The following is a 26427-nucleotide window of genomic DNA, read 5'->3' on the forward strand; positions in this document are numbered from 1 at the left end:
AGCCACCCGGGGATCCCAAAACCTGATTATCCTTGAACCCCAATCACATTATTTTTCCCCTGGACTACTGCATTAGCCTTCTAACTGGACTCCCCAGTCTCCCCGGTGCTGCAAGGATGTAACATTTACAAAGAGGCAGCTACTTATCTGTTAGGTGTTTTGGGTTTGTTTTTGTTTTTAGATTTTATTTACCTGAGAGAGTGAGTGAGAGAGCTTGAGTGGAGAGAGGGATAGAGGGAGAAGCAGACTCCCTGCTGAGCAGGGAGCCCCATGTAAGCTCAATCCCAGGACCTGAGATGAAGGCGGACACAGGTTGGAGCCAGGGGCACCTGAGTGGCTCAGTTGGTTAAGCATCTGCTTTCAGCTTAGGTCATGATCCTAGGGTCCTAGAATAGAGCCCCATATGGGTTTCTTGCTCAGCAGGGAGCCTGCTTCTTTCACTCCCTCTGCCTGCCACTCCCTTGCTTGTGCACATGCCTTCTCTCTCTCTTTCTGTCGAATAAAATCTTTTTTTATTTTTTATTTTTTTAATTTTTATTTATTTATGATAGTCACAGAGAGAGAGAGAGAGAGAGGCAGAGACACAGGCAGAGGGAGAAGGCAGGCTCCATGCACCAGGAACCTGATGTGGGATTCGATCCGGGGTCTCCAGGATTGCGCCCTGGGCCAAAGGCTGGCGCCAAACCGCTGCGCCACCCAGGGATCCCTAAAATCTTTTTTAAAAGATTTTATTTATTCATGACAGACACAGGGAGGTAGAGATACAGGGAGAGAGAGAAGCAGGCTCTCTGCGAGGGGAGCCCGATGTGGGACTTGATCCCAAGACTCCGGGATCAGGACCTGAGCCAAAGGCAGTTGCTCAACCACTGAGCCACCCAGGCATCCCTAAATAAAATATTTTAAAAAGCAGAAGAAAAAAAAAACAAAAAACAGTCTGAGCCACCTAGGCACCCCTCCTCACCTGTTAGGTTCTTATGAATGGGTTCTTAAGAACTCTTAGGAGTAGGGATTAAGTCCTTTATTCTCTGTGCTCTAGGGCCTCAGTATTAGCACAAAGTGTACTATTGTTTTTTAATTAATAAATGAATGAGGGTAAAGGGAGTAAGTTTTGTGCCCCTGTTATTGCAGTGCGGTGGCTGGCTCATTCTCTCCACCAGGCGTCAGCCTGGTCCAGCCTTTACATCCTGCCTAATGTGTGAGAAGAGAGGTTTCTATTTCTCTTAAGCCTCGGAGCAAAGGCATGGAGGACAGATTTCCTATAGAAAAGTCCTGCTCCATCAATACTTTGCATTTTGCTGGTAATTAGAGGAAAGTTCTTAAATTCTGTTCCTGTAGTTTTTCTCCTTAGGTTCCATCGTAGATGTGAAAGCTGAAGCAATCACTGCACATTCCTCACAGTCACTTAGACATATCTCTATTACTTTATTCCTTGCTCAGGAAAATAACTTCTTGCCTTTTGTATTATTCTGCTTTCACAGACTGACCATCCATCTGATAAATTTACTTTCACCATTCAGGTGATTTACTTACCTTGATGCTAATATACAATAGTTAATCCTTAACATTTCCATGCATAATAATTAAGTTATAGTTTCCCTTGACAGACAAAAGGGGAAAAGACATTCAAGGCATAGGGAACAGCTTCTGCTAAAGCACTGGATAATGAAATAGAATGAGGTGTTTGAGGAGCCACAAGAAGCATAAAATTGCCAGGGCCTCATGCTGGGGAGATATGGAGAACAGTTGGAAGAGTAGAGGCTGAATTATGAAGAGTTGTGTGTTCATAGTAAGAATGTCTTTCAAGCGTTCGTGAGCTGTTGAAGGGACGCAAATAACAAATTACAGGTACTTTCACTGAAGATTTTATTTATTTATTTATTTATTTATTTGAGAGAGCATGTGTACACAATTGAGGAGAGGGGCAGAAGGAGAGGGAGAAGCAGACTCCTTGAGATCATGACCTGAGCTGAAGTCAGGTGCTTAACCAACTGAGCCGCACAGACACCCTGTACTTTTATAAAGATAAAACTGGCAGCAACATAGAGAATAAATTGGAGGGAATGAGACCAGAAACAGGGTCAACTGAGGTCTCGAAGCCGCTAGAGTTCTCAGGTGAGACATAATGAGGGTTAAGCCACCTAGGAGGTAGAATTGGTAGGGTTTAGGTGACTGGGTAGGTGGGAGTGAGAGGATTCAAGGAAGGAGTCCAAGTGATTCATAGGTTTCTGATTTAATGAAGGGATACAAAAGGAAAAGCATGTTTGAATGGGGGAAGATAATTCATTCTGTTTCAGACAGGCTGTATTTGAGGGATCTACAGAACACCCAGGTAAAAATGTTCTCTGATATAATTTTGAGGGAGAGTGAAATAGGTGAAGTCACATAAATAGGTGAAGTCATCCGAGGAGAGGATGTTAACTAGAGTACACAGTCAATAAACTGAGATGCAATCCTAGGGAAACCAGTACCTGAAATAACACATATACTGTTAAGTACTTAGGACAGGTTCTAACCATAGTGAGCATTGATCTGTCTATCTTGGAGTCCTATCTGACTCTAGGAAGAAGAGGAGATGAGGAGGCAAGGACAGGATGGGTCAGTCTATTTTCACTCTGTTTCTTAGATTACCTACGCCATTTCTAACATGTGGGGGTTCTCACCAGATCCAAGTGCTAATTGGAGCCCTTAACTATAGATGCGAGAGGGATGATGCACTCAGAGCGTGGTGATTGTTCTGGACTTTGCCAGGAGTCAGCAGTCAGCAAAGCATAACCAGAGAAAAAGAGAGAAGGGGGGCCCTCAGGAGCTAGCCAAAGGGGCTGGCTGGCTTGTGTTATGCTGGGGCCTTTGTCCTATGAAACTGTCCACACAATGGAGCTGGGTTACATGCTGATCTGGCATTCTGAATATGGGGCTGAGATAGAGATTCCACGTGGTGGATGCAGAGATGGATGTTCACCCAGCCCCTCACGGCTGTATCTCCATTCACCCACATTGTAATTGCCAGAGAGGATGTTCAATATTTGATAATTGTAAATTGTGTTTCTATCTCAATTCATGAATCACTTTATTTACATTTGAAGGGAGCTAATTTAACTCCCTGAGTATATCTCACTTGATCCTCCTATAATACTGTAAGATCAGCAAATTAGATATTTTCATGGAATTCAGACCAAGGTTATTGTTTAGGTTTTGATGATACAGGCTGGCTGTGGAGTAGCTTTGGAGCTTTGGCTGTGGCGTAAGCTGCTCCTGGATAACCTCAGAGATGGCTATGGTAATCACATGGGACCCACTGTGGAGAAATGGAACGAGACAAGTAGCTCTGCCTGCAGATTCCCTGAGATTTATAGATGTACTTGCTCCCTAATATTATGGATTATGCTTCCTATGGCACCTCTTGGAGACAGAAATGGAGTCTTCCTTTATTGAAGTAAACTTAGGATCCCTAGCCCCAGGAATATAAAGAGGTCAGAGGCTGATTGTTAGTTAATCAAGTGATAACTTACTTTAGCGTAGAGATAGGTGAGACTCCAGGATGATCACCACTACCAGCAGCTAATACTTAAAATAACTTTGTAACTTCTCCAAGTTTGTTATTTTACCATTTTCTCTACTTCCATACTTCTTAGTAGAAAAAAAAATCAAAAATGTTTGTATGCTTACTTAAGGCCAGAAGAGAGAAAGGGGGAGAATCTAGAACTTAAAAATTTTGGCAACCCCTGAAAAGAACCCAAAGTACAACAATGAATTAGAGTGATAGGAAAAAAAAAAAGTAAACAAGCCAGACAGAAAAGAAAATGACAATGTATTGGGGTATGTCCTGGGAAATCCCAGGAGCGTTCAAACCAGGGAATCCCCTGCACTCCTAGGCAATTCCTCAAAGGAACTTTCCTTTGCAGATTCAAATGACCTAGTTGCCAAGTCAGCATTGATACCTTCTCACTGGCTTGCTCTGTTTTATGGTGAGAAATGGAAATATCCTTCCCTTCCCTGGAATTCTCATTGTCTTCCAGATCTTCACTTTAACTTTCCTCTTTACCTCTCTGGCTCCTGAAACCCAGGTTTATAAAGATGATTAGGAAGTGGAAGGATGAGTCCCTATGTTTACTGTGAGCACCTCTGGTCCACAGAAGCCATTATGATCTCTTGCTCCTCCCTTGGTGAGTCTGGGTTGGAGGGCTAAAGAGGGAGAAAGAGCTTGATAGAAGAGAGAATGGACAAGGTTGGGGAGAGCGGATGTTTAGGTGTGAGTATAAAAGTCTAAGGCTCGGGATCCCTGGGTGGCGCAGCTGTTTGGCGCCTGCCTTTGGCCCAGGGCGCGATCCTGGAGATCCGGGATCGAATCCCACGTCGGGCTCCCGGTGCATGGAGCCTGCTTCTCCCTCTGCCTGTGTCTCTGCCTCTCTCTCTCTCTCACTGTGTGCCTATCATAAATAAATAAAAAAAAAGTTTAAAAAAATGTTTAAAAAAAAAAAAAAAAGTCTAAGGCTCCCTTGGGGAGAGCACTGAATGGGTAGCAGATGGCAGGATGAGGAATGAGGTTCCTCACTATTGGCTGAAGGAAGAACACAAAATGTTCTCTAATCACAAGAGTGGAACTCTCACCTCTCTGGCTGCCTCCTTCTCCAGAGAAAGCACCTGACACTTGCTCCTCAACCCAACCCCACTCACATTAGACCTAGAAAAGCAGTCTGCAAACCAGACCAGGACACCTAACAGAGACTTGAACCAAACTGGCAAAATGGGGATCTGGGAGATGAGATTCCTGCAGAGAGGAGAATTCATCATCTTTTCCAATAGACTCCCTCTTTCTCCTATTGAAACAGACTTTTCCTCTCTCTACAAAGTCAAAGTCAAAGCAAGTGGGGACTTATTCTATGACTTCTCTCTTATTCTGTCCTGTTCTTCAGTCCTTCTCCCATCCTCTCATAACAGGTGCTTGGTGGGCAGTAAGTGCCAGATGAAAAGTGTGACACCTGGTTGGAAGAGTTTGTTGGGGGGAGGGGAACAGAGAGGAGAGAGTGGGAGATCAGTGGGGAGAAGAGTGGAGCAGACACTGTCAGCCCAGACAGCCAACCTGAGCTTGCCTTCCCCTCCTCTTCTAGTCCCCCAGGACCTATAGAGCCAACAATTTGGGAGAGACCTGCTGGCTGAAGGCCTAGGCACCCTGGTCTTTGTAGGAGTTATTCTTAGGGTCTCATGCTCCAGTGCATGTGCCAGGCACAGTCCCTCAACTCTTGCTTGAAGAGCTGGTGGTGGTGAGCCTGGCACAGAGTTTTGATGGGTCATTGGGACCCAGACAAACCCTCCCCTCACTCCAGCACTGCTCTGTGCCCACTGGCTTGACCCCCTCCAGGAGGTGTCCTGTGTCCTTGACCAGAGCACAGAAGTCATACTGGCCTAGGTCCTCTTCTACCTATAACTGCCCCAGGTGGCTGTAGCCCAGCTACTCATCCAGCTAAGCAGCAGCTCCCCCCTTCCTGAGTAGGGTGACACTAGGTAGGTAAAGAGGGCAGATGGCTGATAGGACTTTAAAGAATGAACAAAAGAGGAGGCATCCCTGCTACCTTCAGTATGATGCAAATAGACCAATGGATTAGGCTCAGCAACTCAATAATTTTGGATGACTTGCTGCAGATCCTTTGTTTAAAGCTTCCTTGGTAGGTAGATGGTGGGGCCTGGGGAACAGTGAAGGGATGGTGTTTGTGTCCTCCCACCCGAGTCCTAGCATGTCTAGCCTCATCCAGGTGAGCAAGAAGAGTCATAGGACAAGCTCTGAGCATGGAGTTTTTCTCTACTATCCAGGAGGTGCTCACCATGTTTGCTGTGGCTCAGCAGTGACTGGAAGGAGGTGGGCCAGGCATCCTGGTAGTGGGTTTCTCAGTGACTGCCAGAGAACTGGCATTGGTAAAAACCCAAACCATACCAAGCAGGGGGTTGAGGAAAACTGGGTTCCACTCCTCAAGGGAGAACAGCCTTTTTTTTTTTTTCCTTTAAAGAGGCTAGACTAGGGACACCTGGGTGGCTCAGCAGTTGAGCATCTGCCTTTGGCTCAGGGCATGATCCTGGAGTCCCAGGATCGAGTCCCACGTCAGGCTCCCTGTGAGGAGCCTGCTTCTCTCTCTGCCTGTGTCTGCTTCTCTCTCTCTGTCTTTCATGAATAAATAAATAAACTCTTTAAAGCAAAAAATAAATAAATTAAAAAGAGGCTAGACTAGTGGAAAACAATGGATATTCTAGTTATATGTAAATCTCTACAAAAATTCAAGTGAGTTTTTGAAAGCTTATATTGAGTTTGAAGGTTTGGCATTCAGCTAAGTGGCTGATGTGAAAAGAAATGGGCTGGGGTTCAGTTCTCCATGAGATTCTTATCAATGTTTGATGAGGAATAAAGAGAAGTTTGGGGCCTGGCTGGCTCAGCTGGTGGAGTGTGCAACTCTTGATCTCAGGGTCGTGAGTTTGAACCCAACACTAGGCATACAGATTACTTAAAAAAAAAAAAAAGTTAAAAAAAGCTGATAGCTTCAAATAAGGAAATTTAATCATTTTATTTGATGTCTACAAGGGCTGCACTTTGTCCTTCTGCCCTTCGTTTGTAGAGTTGGTGGTTAGGGGTAAGCTTTTGTAGTTAATAAAACCCTCATCAAATGGCTCCTGTTTATTAAGTGCTTTATTCTGTATTAGGCAGTATATTAAGCCATTATGTACATTATGTTATTTGATCCAGAGGAAACTGAGGCTTGGAGAGCCTACATTAATTTATTCAACAAAAATTTGTTTACTGTCTACTGTGTGTCAAGCTTGGGGTTTACAGTGGTGAACAAATCGGACACATCCCTGCCCTGCCCTCCTGGAATTTATATCTAGTGGGGAATTTATATTTAGCCAGGATTTTTGTTGTTGCTATGGCTTGTTATGGATTTCCCATGCATGGACTATTCCTTTGTTTATGATATCCCCTTCTCTTTTTTTTTTTTTTAAGATTTTATTTATTTATTTATTCATGAGAGACATAGAGAGAGAGAGGCAGAGACACAGGCAGAGGGAGAAGCAGGCTCCATGCCGGGAGCCTGATGTGGGACTTGATCCCAGGTCTCCAGGATCGCGCCCTGGGCCAAAGGCAGGCGCTAAACCGCTGCACCACCCAGGGATCCCGACATCCCCTTCTCATTGACCTATATATAGCTTCCCCTAATTTGTTGTGGGTTTTTTTTTTTTAAGATTTATTTATTTATTTGAGAGAAAGAGAGAGAAAAAAAGAGCTCTCATATTTGGAGGGCAGGGGCCAGAGGGAGCTGGGAGAGAGAATCCCAAGCAGACCACACTGAGCTCGGACCCTAATATGGGACTTGATCTCAAGACCCTGAGATCATGACGTGAACCAAAATCAAGGGTTGAACACTTAACCAACTGAGCCACCCAGGCATCCCTAATTCATTTTTTATTAAGTAATAAGCTAAGCATCATTCTATTTTTTAAAAGATTTTATTTATCTATTTGACACAGAGAGAGAGCATAAGTAAAGGCGAGTGGCAGGCAGAGGGAGGAGAAGCAGGCTCCCTGAGGAGCAAGGAGCGTGATGCAGGGCTCAATCCCAGGACCCAAGCAGAAGGCAGAGGCTTAACCAACTGAGCCACTCAGGTGCCCTGCATCATTATTTTTTAAAAGTAATTTCTGTGCCCAGTGGAGCACTTGAACTCACAACCCGGAGATCAAGAGCCATATATGCTCCACCAACTAAGCCACCTAGACATCCCAATTAAGCATCATCATTAACCAACCATGTAACATGGCAGCCCAGGTGGCTTAGCGGTTTAGTGCTGCCTTCAGCCCAGGGCCTGATCCTGGAGACCTGGGATCAAGTCCCATGCGGACTCCCTACATGGGGCCTGCTTCTCCCTCTACCTGTGTCTCTGCCTCTCTCTCTCTTTCTGTATCTCATGAATAAATAAATAAAATCTTAAAAAAAAAAAAAACCAACCATGTAACAGAAAAACTAGAACCTTGAGAACCACAGAAATCTACAAATATATATTTATATATTCTATTTCATCCCCTTGCCATCCCAACTTGAGGTAAACACCATCCTGAATCCTATATTCATCATTCTTTGTTTTATTTTTTGTGTAGTGTCATCTTATCTGCATATGTTCTGAAAAACATATTTTTATTTTAGATTTTTCTAAGATTTTTTTTAAGTAATCTCTACACCCAACATGGGACTCAAACTCACAACCCCAAGATGAAGTGCCACATGCTCTATTGACTGAGCCAGCCAGGTGCCCCAATTTTTTAAACTTTATGAAATGGTTATCATGCCATATGTAATCTTCTGGGACTTTTTTTTCTTGGCATTTTATTGCTAAAATTCCTCCCTATTATTGAGTATCACTATGGTGATTCACTCTTTTTTTTTAAGTAGGCTCCACGTCCCAGTTGTTGAACTCACAACCCTGAGATCCATACCTAAACTGAGATCAAGAGGCAGATGCTTAATTGATTGACCCACCCCAGATTCACTCATTTTGACTGCTGAATAGTTTTCCATTGTGTGAAATATATTTATATATAAAGATGAGACATATGGGATCCCTGGGTGGCACAGCGATTTAGCGCCTGCCTTTGGCCCAGGGTGCGATCCTGGAGACCCAGGATCGAATCCCACATCGGCTCCCGGTGCATGGAGCCTGCTTCTCCCTCTGCCTGTGTCTCTGCCTCTCTCTCTGTGTGTGTGACTATCATAAATAAATGAAAATTAAAAAAAAAAAGATGAGACATATATCACTGTCTATACATCCATTCTCCTATCAATGGGCATTTGGGTTGCTTCTTCTAGTTTTTTGCTATTGTGAATAGTGCTGCTCTCACCATTTTTTTTTTTTTAGATTGTATTTATTTATTCATGAGAGACAGAGAGAGAGAGAGAGAGGCAGAAACATAGGCAGAGACAGGTTTCCTGCAAGAAACCTCATGGGGGACTTGATCCCAGACCCTGGGATCACGCCCTGAGCCAAAAGCACATGCTCAACCCCTGAGCCACCCAGGCGTCCCTGCTTTCAACATTTTTTTTTATGTTTTATATATTTATTCATGAGAGAGACACACACACAGAGAGAGAGGCAGAGACAAGCAGAGAGAGAAGCAGGCTCCACAAAGGAAGCCCGATGCGGGACTTGATCCTGGGACTCCAGGATCACGCCCTGAGCCAAAGGCAGATGCTCAACCGCTGAGCCACCCAGGCATCCCTGCTCTCAACATTCTTCTTCTTTTCTTTTCTTTTCTTTTTTTTTAATTTTTATTTATTTATTATAGTCACAGAGAGAGAGAGAGAGGCAGAGACACAGGCAGAGGGAGAGAAGCAGGCTCCATGCACTGGGAGCCCGACGTGGGATTCGATCCCGGGTCTCCAGGATCGCGCCCTGGGCCAAAGGCAGGCGCCAAACCGCTGCGCCACCCAGGGATCCCCTCTTTTCTTTTTTTTTTAATTACAAAGCTACTTTTAATACTTTGGGGGTGAGCACCACAGGAATAAAAAACACTGGGAAGTGGTAACCCCCTCACCCCAGGCGTGGCCCAGGGGGAGAGAGGCTACCTGAGGGGAAGGAAGCACAAAAGGGACCCGCTGCAGACTCAGGGGAAAGGGAATGCCTTCGGTGCTGGGACCTGTGAGCACTACAGGAGAAAACGCGAGTGTGGTGGGACTAGCTCCAGGCACACAGGCGAAGGGCAAGAGGGTTGGACACGAAGCCACAAAGCTACTCGGGTTCCTCCTTCTACTCGTTTGCCTTTTTCTGCTTCTGCTGCATGATATCCGAGTCCCTCTGCTTGCGGGCGGCAGCAGAAAGCCCGTCATCTTGGCGCTTTTCCTTAACTGAGTCGCTCTGCTTTTTCATATTCTTCTGGCGGGCAAGCTCGTGCTGGTTATTGCGGGTCATGGCGACGGCAGCGGCTCCGGCCTGCCTCCGTTGCTTCCCCTCATTCTGTCTCCCTGCTCTCAACATTCTTATACACATCTCTTGGTGTAGGCCTAGAAAAGTTTCTCCTGTGGGGTGCCTGGGTGGCTCAGGTGGTTAAGCATCTGACTGGACATGGAGCCTGCTTAAGATTCTTTCTCTCCCTCTCCCTTTGCCACTCCCTCTCCACTCTCTCCTTCTAAGAAAGAAAGAAAGAAAGAAAGAAAGAAAGAAAGAAAGAAAGAAAGAAAGAAAGAAAGAAAAAAGAAAGAGGAAAGGAGGAAGGAAGGAAGGAAAGAAAGAAAGAAAGAAAGAAAGAAAGAAAGAAAGAAAGAAAGAAAGAAGAAAGAAAAAGAAAGAAAGAAAGAAAGAAAGAAAGAAAGAAAGAAAGAAAGAAAGAAAGAGGGATCCCTGGGTGGCGCAGCGGTTTGGCGCCTGCCTTTGGCCCGGGGCGCGATCCTGGAGACCCGGGATCGAATCCCATGTCGGGCTCCCGGTGCATGGAGCCTGCTTCTCCCTCTGCCTATGTCTCTGCTTCTCTTTCTCTCACTGTGTGCCTATCATAAATAAATAAAATTTTAAAAAAAAAATTAAAAAAAAAAGAAAGAAAGAAAGAAAAGAAAAGAAAAAAAGAAAGAAAAAGAAAGAAGGGGATCCCTGGGTGGCTCAGCGGTTTAGTGTCTGCCTTTGGCCCAGGGCGCGATCCTGGAGTCCCAGGATCGAGTCTCACGTCGGGCTTCCTGCATGGAGCCTGCTTCTCCCTCCTCCTGTGTCTCTGCCTCTTTCTCTATGTCTATCTAAATAAATAAATAAATCTTAAATAAAAAAAGAAAGAGAAAAAGAAAGTTTCTCTTGGGTATATAAATGAGAAGTGAAATTCCTGGGTCAGAAGGTATTTTTGTTCATCTTTATGAAATGGTGCTATACAGTGTGTTCTGAAGTGATAATCCCAATTTATACACCCACTAGCTGTCATAACTAGTTATGTCACTTTGTATTCTCATCCACATCTCAACCAAAATATCTGTTGCTAGAATCTCTGCTTTTAACACCATGACGTACCACCCTCTGTCCCATCCCAGGCTCCTTTCCCAGAAGCAGCATGCACCCTGCATACTCCCTGGGACCAACAGAGGGGACGGGGAACTAGTAGCATCTTTGGTTGAGATGCAATGGGGGTTACGGGGCCTGAAGTCAAGAGATTGGTGGGACTTCTAAAACCCAAGAGATTCCCGAGGATCTCTTGAGTTGTTCCTCTTCCTTCAAATCAGGAGCCCCAGTCTCCTTGGCTGCCCTCTGACCTGTTCTCCGCAACTTCCAACATGTGGGTGGGTTAGAGGGGCTCTCTGCCTTTGCCGTAACTGTTCCTATCCATCTCCAAGCTGGATGTTGGAGGAAGAGAGGAGCATAGGCCCTAATTTGTGTTCCTCCCGTCTCTACCCACAGGTGTACTAGATGGGACCAATGCTGGGGACCATTATTACAGATCTCTTCTTCTTTTTTTTTTTTAAGTCATTTACTGCTGCCTTGTTTAAAAAGAAATTATTCATTTGTTTGACAAAGAGAGAGAGCACAAGCAAGAGGAACAGCAGGCAGAGAGAGGGAGAAGCAGCCCCACCACTGAGTGAGGAGCCTGACTCAGGGCTTGATCCTAGAACACTGGGATCAAAGGCAGACACTTAGCCAACTGAGCCACCAGGAGCCCCTGCAGACCTTTTAAAAATTTTGTTCTCCTCTGGTGCTTCATGGGAAAACCCTGCAGCTTGTATGACTTGCCATGGTGTAGATAGAGATGGTAAAGCCTACCAGTGTATCCCATCCTGCCTTCTCTACCACCACAGAGCCCCGCCTCGCCTCTAGGCCCCAGTCCCTCATCAAGCCTGAGCACAAGTGAACCTCTTGCCCCAAGCTCTCCTACCCCATTTTGTCCTCTTCTTTCTCCTTGACCAGCCTGCTTCTCCACACACCCCTACCCCCAGACTTTTCCTTAGGGATCAAGACTCAAGGCCCTAGGGTCCTGATTGGGACCATATTAGGAGGCCTAGGCCTTTCCTTTTTTTAAAAAAAATTTTGTTTATTTATGATAGTCACAGAGAGAGAGAGAGAGGCAGAGACACAGGCAGAGGGAGAAGCAGGCTCCATGCACCGGGAGCCCGACATGGGATTTGACATGGGATTCGATCCCGGGTCTCCAGGATCGCGCCCTGGGCCAAAGGCAGGCTCTAAACCTCTGTGCCACCCAGGGATCCCAGCCTAGGGCATTCCATTGCCCCATAGCCATGATTCAGTTTCCTTCTTTTCAGTACTTCCTTCTAGGACTTTGTGAGTTTGGAAAGATGAAGTATAAGCCAATTCTGAAATTTAACTAACACCTTTTTCCCCTCCCCAGTCTCCCACCTCCAGCCTATCCATGGAAGATAGGTTCTTCCTCCTGTCTTTGGTTTACAAGGCTGGGCTGAGGCTTTGGAAAGGGAAGTGCTAGCATGGATTGGGGGTAGGGAACCTGGGCTTGGAGAAAACCAGACACAGCAGAACTATTCTGTCCCAGAGCTGCAGGGTCCACAGATTCCAGACCAAACCAACCAATGGGGAAAGGGCCTCTAATCCCAGAGAACTAAAGAATTCTCTTCAGTTATCCAACTTACCAGCTGGACCCCACTCCTGACCCCCACCCCCACCCTTACCCTTGGCCGACTCAGAGGACACTGAAGGCCCCCAGGAGCACAGTCTTATGCCCCATGAAGTGAACTCCATTTGATTGATCTTCCAATGCAGAGTTGAAGAATGTTCTAATACAGATGTCAATCAGGAGCATGAACCCCAACTTTGACACAAAGAGAGAAACAGACTTTTACAGTCCCCCTGTTCTTGGTCCTCTCCTCTCAGAGCCTCTCCAGCCCCAACTGTACCCCCACCCTAACACCCATGGCTCTGCTCATCTCCCGATGGAAGAGGGAGGGGAAAACCCAACAGCTTTAACAGATGCATAAGAGTGGGCCCAGCCCTCTGTAGCTGTGAAGGGGTTAAGAGGCTGGGCCAGCCACTTCAGCCTGCCCCTCCCAGGGATTAAGAGTCCTCTATAAAGGGGACTGTCCTCCCAGATCAGGCCAGGGGGGTATCAGGGACCCAGGCATTTTGCCCATCCCCCCTGCCATGTGGGAACTGCGGTCAGCCTCCTTCTGGAGGGCTATATTTGCTGAGTTCTTTGCCACCCTCTTCTATGTCTTTTTCGGACTTGGGGCCTCACTGCGTTGGACCCCTGGACCCCTGCATGTCCTGCAGGTGGCTCTGGCCTTTGGCCTGGCCCTGGCTACGCTGGTGCAGGCTGTGGGCCACATCAGTGGAGCCCATGTCAATCCTGCAGTCACTTTCGCCTTCCTTGTGGGTTCCCAGATGTCTCTGCTCCGTGCCTTCTGCTATATGGCAGCCCAACTCCTGGGAGCCGTGGCTGGGGCCGCCGTGCTGTATAGTGTCACCCCGCCTGCCGTCCGAGGAAACCTAGCACTTAATACGGTAATGATCAGCTAAGTGGGGCGGAGGAACCTGGTACCCTGACTCCCTGAATGGTGGAGGCTGATCAGTTCCTCAGGGGTCTGGGACATTGTGTGTGTGTGTGTGTGTGTGTGTGTGTAGGTAGTTTGGAGGAGTGAGGAAGGAATAAGAAATGCATAAAGCTCTGGACTGACTCAAGAGAACTGAGTTCTGGTTTCAGCTTTCCTTCCAACTCCTTGCAGGTTCTTGAGGAAACTTATTTTACCTGGTGGGGCCTCAGCTTCCTTATCTGCATAAGTGGATACAATTCTTTCTACCCTTAAAGAATATTATTAGGAGAAATTAAGAAACAAATATAATTACTGTGATGGGGTTTGTTATCCTTCCTCTCCAGGGAACTGATGCCATAAGGCAGTTCCTGTGTGGGAGGCCTTAAGGAGGTAACATTGTGACAACCCTAATGAGCTGCCTCCTTTCTTCTTCCTTTGCCTAGTTGCACCCTGGGGTGAGTGTGGGCCAGGCCACCACGGTGGAGATCTTCCTGACGCTCCAGTTTGTGCTCTGCATCTTTGCCACATACGATGAGAGGCGGAACGGCCGCCTAGGATCTGTGGCCCTGGCTGTTGGCTTCTCCCTCACCCTGGGGCACCTCTTTGGGGTAAGCAGGAAAGGGGAGAAACTTCTTGTTTAAGGATTCTAGGGACCCTAAACCTTTCCCAACTTTAAAGTTTCCTTCTGCCCACCTCACTATCAAACATGAACATAATGCACCTTACTCTATATCATTCAGCACAGAGGAATCAACCCTGTTCTGTTCCTCTCTTCTGTGACCACTGTATCTGGTCCTTCTTGACCCCAAGGTGGAAATGAATCATCATGGGTAGATGTAGGGTTTGTCTATGGATCCATTGTCTGATCCCAGATAAGGCATCAGTGCCTTTACTCCATTGTGGACCCCCCATGCAGTTTGTCCTTCCCTACTTGCTCCTGGCTGGGGGTGAGGTGCCCAGCCTTCAGGGACATGTGGGTTGTGGGGAGAGAAGCTGGGGTAAAGTAGGGGAAAGTGTCTCAATTATGACTGTGTCTTTTGCAGATGTATTATACTGGTGCAGGCATGAACCCTGCCCGCTCCTTTGCTCCTGCCATTCTCACCAGAAACTTCACCAACCACTGGGTGAGTGAGGGGAGAAGGGCAAGATCCTGAAGGCATCTTGTATGGGTGTGGGCCGCAGGTTCCATGTTTGTTGCCTGCTTTCCATCTGGGTGTGTTCACAGTTTTACCAGCACTCAGCTAAAGGGGCTGTCACAGAGTTTGGCATGCCCGTGTGAGCAGGATTCGCTATTTTGCTAGAAAGAGAGGCTCTTGCTCATATTATTCCTTCACTAGTTGGTCAGGGATTTTTACTAAGCATCCACAGGATTCTAAAACTAGCACTGTGAGGTAGACAACTGAATGAACAGGAAGTCAAAAACTTCTACTCTCAGAGCTCAGGAGATGTAGGAGTATAGATGGGCCTGGGCCTTCTCCCAGTTGTAGTACATTATTGGCCTTGTGTGTGATGATGGCAAATGCCTCATTTTGCACCCCAGTTTCCTTACCATAAAATGGGCCATTATGAGAAGTAAATGTGAAAACCATATGTGTGAAATATTTAGCACAGAATCTGACATGGGATAAGACCTCAATAAAAATTGGCTATGTTTGTGTTGTTTGGCCATATGCCAGTGAAACATACAGAATTAAAATATTTTTTCAAAGCTGTATCCCCATTTTCCTGGCAGTATTATTCACAACAGCTAAGGTGGAAGCAGCTCAAGTGTCCCTCATAAGTGAATAGATAAACAAAATGTAGTATCTACATGCACTGGAATAGTATTCAGCCTTAAAAAGAAGGAAGTCAATAAATAAATAAATAAATAAATAAATAAATAAATAAATAAAAAAGAAGGAAGTCCCAGCACATGCTACATGGATGAACCTCAAGGACATTTCACTCCGTGAAATACACCAGTCACAAAATGACAAATACTGTATAACTCCACTTATGTGAAGTATCTACAGTAGTCAAATTCATTGAAACAAACCAAAGGGTAGTTGATGGGGGTTCAGGAGAGGGGGCAATGGGGAGCTGTCGTTTAATGGGTACAGAGATTCAAGTTTGCAGGATGAAGGAGTTCTGGAGATTTGTTGCACAACAATACGGTATACTTAACGGTACTGAACTGTACACTTAGAAATGGGTAAGATGGTGAATTTTCTGTTATATGTTTTACCACAGTTAAAACTTTTTTTTTTTTAAGATTTTATTTATTCACTCATGAGAGATACACACACACAGAGAGAGAGAGGCAGAGACACAGGCAGAGGGAGAAGCAGGCTTCATGCAGGGAGCCTGACATGGGACTTGATCCCGGGACTCCAGGGTCGCGCCCTGGGCAGAAGGCAGTCGCTAAACCGCTGAGCCACCCGGGGATCCCCTAAAACATTTTTTTTAAGGATTTTATTCATTTATTTATTCGTTTATTCACAAGAGACACACAGAGAAAGAGAGAGAGAGAGAGAGAGAGGCAGAGACACAGGCAGAGGGAGAAGCAGGCTCCATGCAGGGAGCCTGACGTGGGACTTGATCCCAGGTCTCCAGGATCAGGCCCTGGGCCGAAGGCAGTGCTGAACCGCTGAGCCACCCGGGCTACCCCCCCTAAAACATTTTTTAAAGCAATCTATAGACTAGTACAAACTGATAACAATAAACAGAATATATGTATGCTGAGATGTGGGATAAAGGAATAATTTGGTGACCCAGAAAAGAAACAGTAAGTTTTGAGGCACAAGGAGTAGAGACATTTAGAATTTAAAAACAAACACACACTGGTTTCTGTTTAAATTGTGCCCATTGGGTTGGAAAAAGAGAAGCCTTTTTCTTGATCTCTTCCCTAAGTCTCATTATTCCTCTCCTTTTCCTACAGGTATACTGGGTGGGTCCAATCATTGGAGGGGGACTAGGCAGTCTCCTCTACGACTTTCTCCTCTTCCCCCGGCTCAAGAGTGTTTCTGAGAGACTGTCTATTCTCAAGGGTGCCAGGCCCAGTGACTCCAATGGACAACCAGAGGGCACTGGAGAGCCTGTTGAACTGAAGACCCAGGCCCTGTGAAAACTCCAGTTGGCTAGAAGGAGTTGGAAGCTTCTGGGTTTACTTGGAAGGGCTGAGCCAGCCCCTGGATGAAGAAAGAGACTGGGGGAGGGACATGTACTTCTTTATTTTTTAATTTATGTGTGTGTGTGTTTTTTTTTTTTTTTTTTTTTTTTGCCTTTTGCTGTGTGAAATCTTTCAAGTTGCATTCATGAGCTGGTTTGTGCAAACTTCCCTTTCTCCCCATCCCACCTCTCTTCGCCGCTGTGTGTGCATGATTGTGCGTATGAATGTGAGTGAACGTGGCTGTGTTTGAGTTTTGGGGCACAGCAGGAGAGGTTGGGAAGGGAAAAAAGGTGTCATCCCATATCTTCCTCTACCAACCCAGTGTGGTGAACACAGGGAACCAAGACCTTTAAGCTTCTGGCCTTTACCCTGCTGCCAGTCAAGTTTATTATGGCCCTAGTTTTATGCAGGAGCAGGGAAGCAGGGAAGCAGGGAGTACTCCTCACAGGAGGCAGATGGAGACAAGGCATTCCAAGGGTTGGGAGAAGGGGTTGGGGGCAGGGAGAGGAAATGGAGGTATTGGCCCCAGATCAGGCTCCAAATGTACCAAAAGGTTTTGGGGAAGTTAATGGGAGAGTGTAGCCCACTTATCTCAGGGATGCTTGCCCCAGGGACTTGGGTGGGGAAGTAACTCTGAGAAAAGTGAACATTGGGGTTTGAATTGTTCTGTAAAGCCACATAAACTTGTCTACATCCACTGGCTGGGTTTTGTGTTCATTCTGGTATGATGGATCTCTTCGGAAGCCCTGGGCCAGTGAGCTCCCAACCTAAACAAGGGGTAGGGTGAGCCTAGAATCTAGAAAAATTAAGTAGTTTAGCTGTTCTTCCAGACATCCCCAGAGGGGCCTCCAGGCAGCTGGTACTTCAGCCAAAGAGCTCCCTCGAGTCAAAACTGGAAATCTGATGCCTGCGACAAATGCAGAGGTAGGGGTGGGGGTCCATAGGAGGAAGAGACTTTGACCCTCAGAGTTTTAATTTAGTTAGAGCAGATCAAAACACTCTTCAAATGGTAGCTTTCTGTTTTTACCTCTAGTTTTATATTATTTTCCTTTTTTGTGTTCGTCTTTTCACTTTTCTCTCATGTCCTTTCATCTTCAGCAAATCTCTTATAACTCTCCTCATATCCCAGAAATCGATTCCTTCAATTCAAATGCTTAACAATTCAGGAGATAATTACTCGTTTGAGCCCTCTCTTCTTTCGTCATCGGCAAAATATACTAATCTCAGCAGAGTCCAGAGGAGATCCTCAACTTACCAATGAATATTTATTGTTGTTCTCTCCCTTTTTGGAGCCTGCACGCTTCGCAAGCTTTAAACCTCTATCTCTAGCATGAGAGACCCACGCCCGCAAAAGACCACTTTAACGCGTAGCTCAACTCTCCACTTCCTCCTAAATAAAGCCTACTTTTTCTAACTACCCTCGGAGACTTTGGAATAACCCACTTCAGTAGAAGGGGAAGAATGTCTGTAAATTTACCTCTAAATTTACCTCTAATCGGACTTTGATCCCTATTATCTTAAATCAGCAGAAAACTCATAACGCTGTGGTTCTTAGCTCACCATAGCGGATCGACTCCGATACACAGTGCTCGTACTCGTGCCCTTTTCCTTACTTCACCCCCCCCGCTTGGGGTTCTGTGGACCAGGCCGCCCCGCCCCGCCCCGCCCCGCCCCCACTCAGGCGGGGACTGGTGCCGCCCAGTCGGGTGGCGGGAAAGGCGGCGGCCGGTCGGGCGCGTGAGGGCCGTCGGCTCCGCGGGGCTCCTGAGGACCGGCGGGCAGCGGGTGAGTGCGTGGGACAGAGCGCTCCGGCGGAAAACGTCCTTTCGGAGCCGCAGGGACGCTCGACAGGCGCCGAGGCCGGGTTCCCGCCACCGGGATTTGAGGCGGGGGCGGGGCTGCGCTCCGGGCGCGCACGCGCAGTTCTGCGCCCGGAGCCCTCGGCCCCCGGGCGGCCAGGGGGCTGTGGTGCGACGGGGTGCGGACCCCTGAGGTAGGACGGACGGTTCCCGGGCGTTAGTTAGCACCTCGGGACGTCGCGTCCAGTTCCGCCCGGGGGCACGAGTGCCGCCCGGTGGTCGGCAGGAGTCGGAATTCGCTTACTTCATTCTTGGGTTTTAACCGAAGAGCTCATTCCCTTCCCTCCGGTCTCGCGTGTGAAACGTAAGGACAGTGCTTGCTCGGGTCTCTTCGCTGATCGTCGGCTACTAATTATTAAGCTCCTTCTTCGAGCCTCCGTTCTTGGCTCTGCCCTTCGTGCTGCCACAAGTTACCGTAAAACAAACAAACAAACAAAAAATATCGATCTGGTCATTTCAGATGAAATTTACAACTCCCCTTTGGCCGCTCACAGACCCAGATCCTTGCTGGCGTCCGCGGCCCTTCACAGCCCGATCCTCTCAGCCTCCTTTTCTAAGGCTCCCTGACGTTTTTCCTGTGCCGTTCCCTCCACGCCCAGCCTCGTGGGAGAGCCGTGTCTGCGTTGTGTTCTTTCGTGCCTTGGTGCCTGTGCTGCTGCCCTGCCCTCTGCCTGAAGTTCTGGTCACTTCCCTGCTAGATGAACTTCTCTTTCAGGACTGAGCCAACTTGTTCCTCTGAAAACCTCTATTTCTGGCCCCCTACTGCCCACCCTCCCTGGCCAAACACTTCTTTCTTTGTGTTCTTGAAGTGTGTATGGTACCTCCGGCTCAGTGGCCCTGATGATAGTAAAAGGTCCCTGAGCCCAAACAGGTACTGTACACTGCTCAGTGACAGGTGGACAGATGAATAGGACAGAGTTCCTGAGCTTCTGGATGGAAGAACACATGTAAATGAGTCCTTCGCAATTACTGGGTGACAAGTCTGCCCTCACTTCCTCACTCCTCTCACTTTGTACTCTCTGGAGTAAGCTTATTTACTGCCACAATTTCACACACCTTCTTGTATTCTGATGCCTCCAAATCTCCAGCTCCAAACTCTCCTCCCTCAATTTCAGAACTTGTCCACTTCAGTTCCAGTTTAGAAAACCTTCATTGATCATTTACATTGTGCTGGTCACAAAGATTCCTGATCTTAAGGAGTAATTCAGAGCGGTTGCTAACAGGAGATTGAGTTAGGATCACCAGATGAGCATTTTCAAAACACTGTCACCCAAGCCCCACCCACTGTAAATTTTGATTCAGTAACTAGACTCTGAAAATTCAAAGATGAATGAATAAGAAATACTTTATGCCCTCAGGGAATTTGAGGCTAAGGGAGACAGGCCTTTCAAACCATCTGTATTACATATAACATATGTAAATGCCATGATGGAAGTATATTTATGGCACAAAGTAAGACACAAAGGAGAGAGAGGTCTCTTCTGTATGGAAAAGTCAGGAGGAAGAACCATTTGGTCAGAGTCTTAAAAGATAAAAGGAAAAACTCCAGGGCATTCAGGAGAAAAGAGTAACTTGAGAGAGTAGCTTCAACGTAACCAGCAGGGAGATTATGAAAGATCTTGCATGTAGGCATATGCAGCTTTAGTTTTGTATTGCAGTAGTGCATGCTGTGGTAAACAATTCCAATAGTACTAAAATGAAAGGGAAATATTTCTCCTATCATAGCTCCCCCCCTTTTCTCTCCAGAGACAATCCCCATGAAGTTTCATATGTATACATTGAAGGTTTTTAAGCACGGTAGTTATATGGCCAAATCTAGTAACCAGTTTGTGAATAGATTTAAGAGAACAAGACTGGAAACTGGAAAGGAAATTAGGAAGTGGTTGACTTATTTAAGCTAAGATATTCAGGGTCTGAACAAAGGCAGTAGCAATGGGGCTTTTATAGGGGCTGGATAGGAGAGCTTAAGAAAGTGGAATTAGCCTGAGTTAATGACTTGAGGTATCTAGCATACGCCTAGCTTTCCTATGTGAATGACTAAGTAGATAGTGTCAGTACCTAAAGAGATCCAAAATAGAAGTAGAAAAAAAAATAGAAGTAGAGACAAATTTTGGGAGAAAGATATTCTATTTTGGACGTATTTAATGTGAAGCACCAATGAGACATAAAGATGGAGAATGCTATTTGTTAGTGAAACAGATTTTGACACCATGAGAACTCAGTATGGCAAGCATACAGTCTGATGACTCAGAGATGGTAGTTGAAGACATGGGAATGGAGGAGTTTGCCCAAGGAAGCTATGTAGATAGAGTAAGGCAGGAAGAAAACTAAAGATGAAGGCTTGCGAACATCTGTGCTTAAGAAGGAAAGACGGAAAAGCCAGTAGGGGGTCAAAGAAAGGTTTTGTTTTATGTTGGGTTTTTTTTCTTCCCTGAGATGGAAGAGTTTTGAGCACTGACATGGGGATGGGCCAACATAAAGAGAAGATTGGAAACAAATGAGAAATGAACAACCGGGCCACCTGGCTGGCTCAGTTGATAGAGCATGCGACTCTTGATCTCAGGGTGGTGAGTTCAGGTCCCACATTGGGTGCAGAGATTACTTTAAAAAAATAAATAAATAAAATAGAATCTTAAAAAGAAAAAGAAATGAACAACCAGCTAAAGGCCAGGAAGTGATTGATAAATTGCAAATAGAGGGCTTAGATTAGAAGCAAAAAAGTCCAAGTCAGCATTTGAAATATGTATGGTTTTAGGCTTGGATGGAGAAAGTTGAAAGAATTCTTCCTTGTCTGATGACCTCAGTTCCTAAGAGGAAAAGAGCTGAGAGTTCTGGGAAGCAATGGAGCAGAGGGGCTTGAGGATAACAGTGAAAGCTAGGAACAGTTGTTCCTGGGGAAAGAGAAGACGAAGTGAACCAGGAACACTAAAAACGATTTCCTGGGCCAGGCTGAGGGCCCTGCTCAGGTTGGAGACCACACAGTAGTTGTGTATCATTCTGAAGGGTTTGGTTTACTTCAGCAAATCTGAGTCAAGATTTAAGTTCAGGGCAGCCCCGGTGGCACAGCGGTTTAGCGCCGTCTTCAGCCCGGGGTGTGATCCTGGAGACCTGGGATCGAGTCCCACGTCAGGCTCCCTGCATGGGGCCTGCTTCTCCCTCTGCCTGTGTCTCTGCCTCTCTCTCTCTGTCTGTCATGAATAAATTAAAAAAAAAAAAAAGATTTAAGTTTATCCACTAGAAAGTGGATGGCTGGATTGATCTGAGGTTGGCATCTTTTGCAGGGTGAATGCAGTGAAAGGAAAAAGATTGACACCTCACAGAGGGTGATAAGTAGTGATACAGTAGTAGGTTATGTGATGCTGCTTGTGTGACCCCAATTTGATCATTTTGTTTTTCAGCTCAAAAATCTTCAGCAACTTTGTGATTTTTGTTTTTTTGTTTTGTTTTGTTTTTTGGTGTTTGTGTGTGTGTGTGTGTGTGTGTGTGTGTGTGTGTGTGATTTTTGTTTAAATACTTGAATTGACAAAGACAAGATTGTCCCATAAAGTCCGTTCCATCCCCTCCTTTCTACTGCTTTCCTGTTAGTTTCATCTACCCCAAGTGGCTCCCTCTCTGCTCTTGCTCTGTCAGTTCTCTGCCTAAATGCCCCACCTCCTCTCAGCTGCCTGAATACTATGGAGCCTTCAGAGGCCCAGATCTCACCACACTTCCTCTGACCAAACTCCTTGACCACTTGAACCTGAAAAAAGCCCTACTTTTTCAGAATATTTTTTTCAATATCACTTAGTTAGAACTTGTGCAGACTTTGTCTTTTACATGGTTTCTTTTATATTAGATGGGTTTTACTTCTTCAACTAAATTTAGATTTCTTTAGCACTTGCACAACATTTCTCTTTTCGCCTTGGGGGCTTATCATGAACATTTAGTGACTGATGATAGAGTCCAATAGGCAGAGAAGAAATTAACATTTCAAGAATTCTTACTTTGTGCTCAGCATTCAGAAAGGTGCCTGGTATCAGTCAGTGCTTCTCAAACTATCTAGGTAAATGACCAGGTAGGTTCCCCCCCCCCCAGGTTTTACTGAGCTATAATTGATATATAAAGCACTTTTCTAAAAATGCTTTTGTAAAACACTGGAACTATTTAATTACTACTGATAATTCAAATAGTACTAAATGTTTCTCCTACTCTAGGTGATACCTCCCCCCATCCCCGCCAATTCTCCCCGCACACAATCATTTTGAAGTTTCTTATGTATCTGTTGAAGGGTTTTAGGTAGGGTAGTTACATGGTCAAATCTGGTAACCATAGTAGGGTAGACTTAAGAGAACTAAAACAGGAAAAGAAGTTAGGAAGCAGTTGAGTAATCTAAGCTAGAAATATTCAGGACCTGAACTAAATTAAATTACTAAAAATACAACATGAAAAAAACATACAGAATGTAGACTTTAAAATTATTAGATTCACGGGGCACCTGGGTGACGCAGTTGGTTAAGCGATTGACTCGGTTTCAGCTCAGGGTGGTGATCGAGTCCCGAGGTGGGCTCTGTGCTCAGAGCAGGGTCTGCTTAGGACTCTCTCTCCTTTTGCCCCTCCCTACTCTCTCTCTCTCAAATAAATAAATAAATATTTAAAAAAATTATTAGGGGCACCTGGGTGGCTCAATTCGTTGGACATCTGCCTTCGGCTCAGGTCATTATCCCGAGGTCCTGGGATCAAGCCCTGCTGAGCCAGGAGCCTGCTTCTCCCTCTCATCCTTGCTCATGCTCTCTCTCTCTCTCTCTCTCTCTCAAATAAATAAATAAACTTTAAAAAATTTATTAGATTCAACAAACATTAATTCTTACCTTGCTATAAGACTTTCTAAATGCTTATTCTTTGTGTCCATATTTGATGCAGACAAACATGTGGACCCGCAGTGGTCGGCATACCATGCTTTGAGTAGCACTGCTTTCCATCCAGGTTGTCATTTAAACTTCCTTATTTATTATTTTCTCAGTATACTGAGGTTTAGGTTAAGCCACAAAGTCAAGATCACCAATTTAGTACTAGACAGCTGGAATCCAAATGCCAAATGTCATTCTCTTCATACTAGTGATTCTCAAAGCTGGTTCTTAGAGTTGGTTTGGGGAAGAGTTTTTTGTTTGGTTTTGTTTTCAAGAAGTGAGTTAGTTTTCTATTTTCAATAGCAAGTGTATTTAATATTTTATCCTTTGTGGATTTTTTGGGGATTTTTGTTTGTTTGTTTGGTTCTTGCATTTTGAGGCCTACAAGTATTAGTTTCAGAGGAATATTGGTTCGTCTGAACCACTTGGTACTTAGTGGAGTGGGAGAAGTAACTAACATCCCTTTAAATGTCCAGGTCTGCTGAGTCTAAGGTGTTTAACAAAGTTCCCATCTGTCCATGATGAAATTTGAAAGTAAAATATAATTAGTTTTTTCATAAATTCTAGTTTATTAAACTTAATGGACTGTACTTTATCCTGAGATTTTGTTCTTAGTTTTTGTTTTATGTTTAAATAGTGAAAATAGAATATATAGTAATGGCATGGGATTGTTTTTGTAACAGCTTTATTGAGATATAATTTACAGACCATAAAATTTACCCATTTAAAGTGTTCAGTCTGCAGAGTTGTATAACCATTAGCACTATCTAACACTGGAGTTTTTTTCATCACCCCCTAAAGAAACCCTGTATGTACCTACTAGCTGTGTTCCACCTCTCCTTCTCCCAGCTCTGGCAGCCACTAATCTACTTTGTGTCTCCATGGATTTTCCTATTCTGGACATTTCATACATACATGGAATCATATAGTATGTAATCTTTTGTGTTTGGCTTCTTTCACTGAAAATAATGTTTCATCCATATCATAGCATGTATCAGCACTTTGTTCCTTTTGTATTGTCAAGTATTCCATTGTATAGATATACCACTTTTTGTTTATTCATCAGTTGATGGACATTTTTTTCCCCACATTGTGACTACTATAAATAATGCTGCTGTGAACATTCATGTACACGCTTTCGTGTGGACATACTTTTTAATTCTCTCAGATAAATACCTAAGAGTGGAATTGCTTGGTCTTATGATAATTCTGTGTTTAATATTTTGAGGAATTGCCTATTTCCCACAGCAGCTGAACTGTTTTATAGTCAGCAATATATGAGGAATGTGTGTGTCAGTGTCCTTGAGTTACAAAATTTAAAGTTGGCAACCTTATGTTAGTCTCCTTAAATTAAAAAAAAAAAAAAAAAAAAAAAACCCATCTATGAAATCCAAAAGTTTGGAAACCACAGCATTTCACAAAACAAACAAATCAAAAAAAAAAAAAAAAAAAAACCCAAAACCTATTCAGGAGTTTATTGATGAAAAAAAAAAAAAAAAAGAATTTCTTTCTTTTCTATCGGTTCTTTGGCAAGCTTGAATGGCTGGTTTTCCTGTTTTGCCTGTGTTGTGACTGAAAGAGGCAGCATGGAGGGAATTGCTTTCAAAGCAGAAAATTCAGGAAGCGTAATAAAGTGCTCTGATTAGAACAAAGAGAAATTACAGACTTGTGTTTATTTATTCTGTCCCATGCCTGGAAATAGTGCATATAGTTTCTCCTTTTGCGTCTTTGCTGGAGGAGAGGATTTAGTTAACTATAGTGACATCCTACTCTCTTGTCTGTGCATCAGAATTAGCCTTTTCTAAGTCTTTTTTAAGATTTAATTAATTTATTTATTTATTTTAGATTTAATTTATTTATTCATGAGACAGAGAGAGAGAGAGAGGCACAGACACAGGCAGAGGGAGAAGCAGGCTCCATTCCATGCAGGGAACCTGACATGGGACTCAATTCTGGGACCCCAGGACGACACCCTGGGCTGAAGGCTGTACTAAACCGCTGAGCCACCTGGGCTGCCCATAAGGTTTTATTTATTTATTTGAGAGAGGGGATCCCTGGGTGGCGTAGCGGTTTGGCGCCTGCCTTTGGCCCAGGGCGCGATCCTGGAGACCCGGGATCGAATCCCACGTCGGGCTCCCGGTGCATGGAGTCTGCTTCTCCCTCTGCCTGTATCTCTGCCTTGTCTCTGCCTCTCTCTCTCTCTGTATGACTATCATAAATAAATAATATTTTTAAAAAAAGATTTTATTTATTTGAGAGAGAGGGCACACAAGAGAGAGAGGGTATGGAGAGGGGCAGAGAGAGAGGGAGAATCTTGGGTAGGGAGCTCCAACACAGGGCTTGCTATCAGGACACTGGAATCATGACCTGAGCTGAAGCAGATGCCCCCAGAATTAACCTTTCATGTTCACAGAAACACAAGAATTTGAGCTGTTTCAAAACTCATTTACCATGTGAGATAAAAAATAATAAGACAAAAACACAAAGATGAAGAGCTGCAGGAAGAGACAAAAGGGAATTTTGGGAGAAGAGATGAGTCAGGTTCCTGCATCTTTGTGAATTGAATCCGTGAACAGACAAGGACTCTCAGTCTACCAGCCCAGCTGCCCTCATTCCTTCTGAAGGATGGTTGGAAGGAGACTTCGGGCTGGGAGACACAGGGTGGAAGAGAAAGCCTGCGAGTACAGCAGTGACTACCTTTGCTGGATTTTTTTTAAGATTTTATTTATTTATTCATGAGAGACACTGTAGAGAGGCAGAGACACAGGCAGAGGGAGAAGCAGGCTCCATGCAGGGAGCCCGATGCAGATTGCAACATGAGCTGAAGGCAGATGCTCAACCACTGAGCTACCCACGTGCCCCTACCTTGCTGTTTTTACTGAAAAGTACCATGTCATCCCAAGAATTGAAAACAGTACCTTTAAATATACATATATATTATTTATTTATTAGAGCACGCAGGAGCAAGCAAGGGGAGGGGAAGCAGAGGGAGAGGGAGAAGCAGACTCCCCCCTGAGCAGGGAGCTCCATACAGGC

General features: G+C 45.1%; 3 protein-coding genes across 4 annotated transcripts in view; 2 read left to right on the forward strand and 1 right to left on the reverse strand.

Annotated features, from left to right (window-relative positions):
- Positions 1-9656: 9656 nt before the first annotated feature.
- On the reverse strand, positions 9657-9953 carry LOC121491272 (small EDRK-rich factor 2-like). Its single transcript, XM_041756026.1, has one exon. It carries the CDS (start codon positions 9936-9938, stop codon positions 9777-9779), a length of 162 nt encoding a protein of 53 aa, XP_041611960.1. The 5' UTR covers positions 9939-9953; the 3' UTR covers positions 9657-9776.
- Positions 9954-13109: 3156 nt separating this feature from the next.
- Positions 13110-18034, forward strand: LOC121491270 (major intrinsic protein of lens fiber). The gene is made up of 4 exons (XM_041756024.1): positions 13110-13469; positions 13942-14106; positions 14542-14622; positions 16416-18034. The coding sequence occupies exons 1-4, from the start codon at positions 13110-13112 to the stop codon at positions 16599-16601; spliced, it is 792 nt and encodes a 263-aa protein (XP_041611958.1). The 3' UTR covers positions 16602-18034.
- Positions 18035-18335: 301 nt separating this feature from the next.
- TIMELESS (timeless circadian regulator) overlaps positions 18336-26427 on the forward strand; it is a 32000-nt gene continuing 23908 nt past the window's right edge. For both annotated transcript variants that reach the window (XM_041757200.1, XM_041757201.1), the window contains exon 1: positions 18336-18431. The gene's annotated coding sequence lies outside the window, so the exon portion shown is untranslated. The remainder of the gene's footprint in view (positions 18432-26427) is intronic.

The sequence above is a fragment of the Vulpes lagopus genome, chromosome 5 (genome assembly GCF_018345385.1).
Source record: "Vulpes lagopus strain Blue_001 chromosome 5, ASM1834538v1, whole genome shotgun sequence".
Classification (NCBI taxonomy): Eukaryota; Metazoa; Chordata; class Mammalia; order Carnivora; family Canidae; genus Vulpes; species Vulpes lagopus.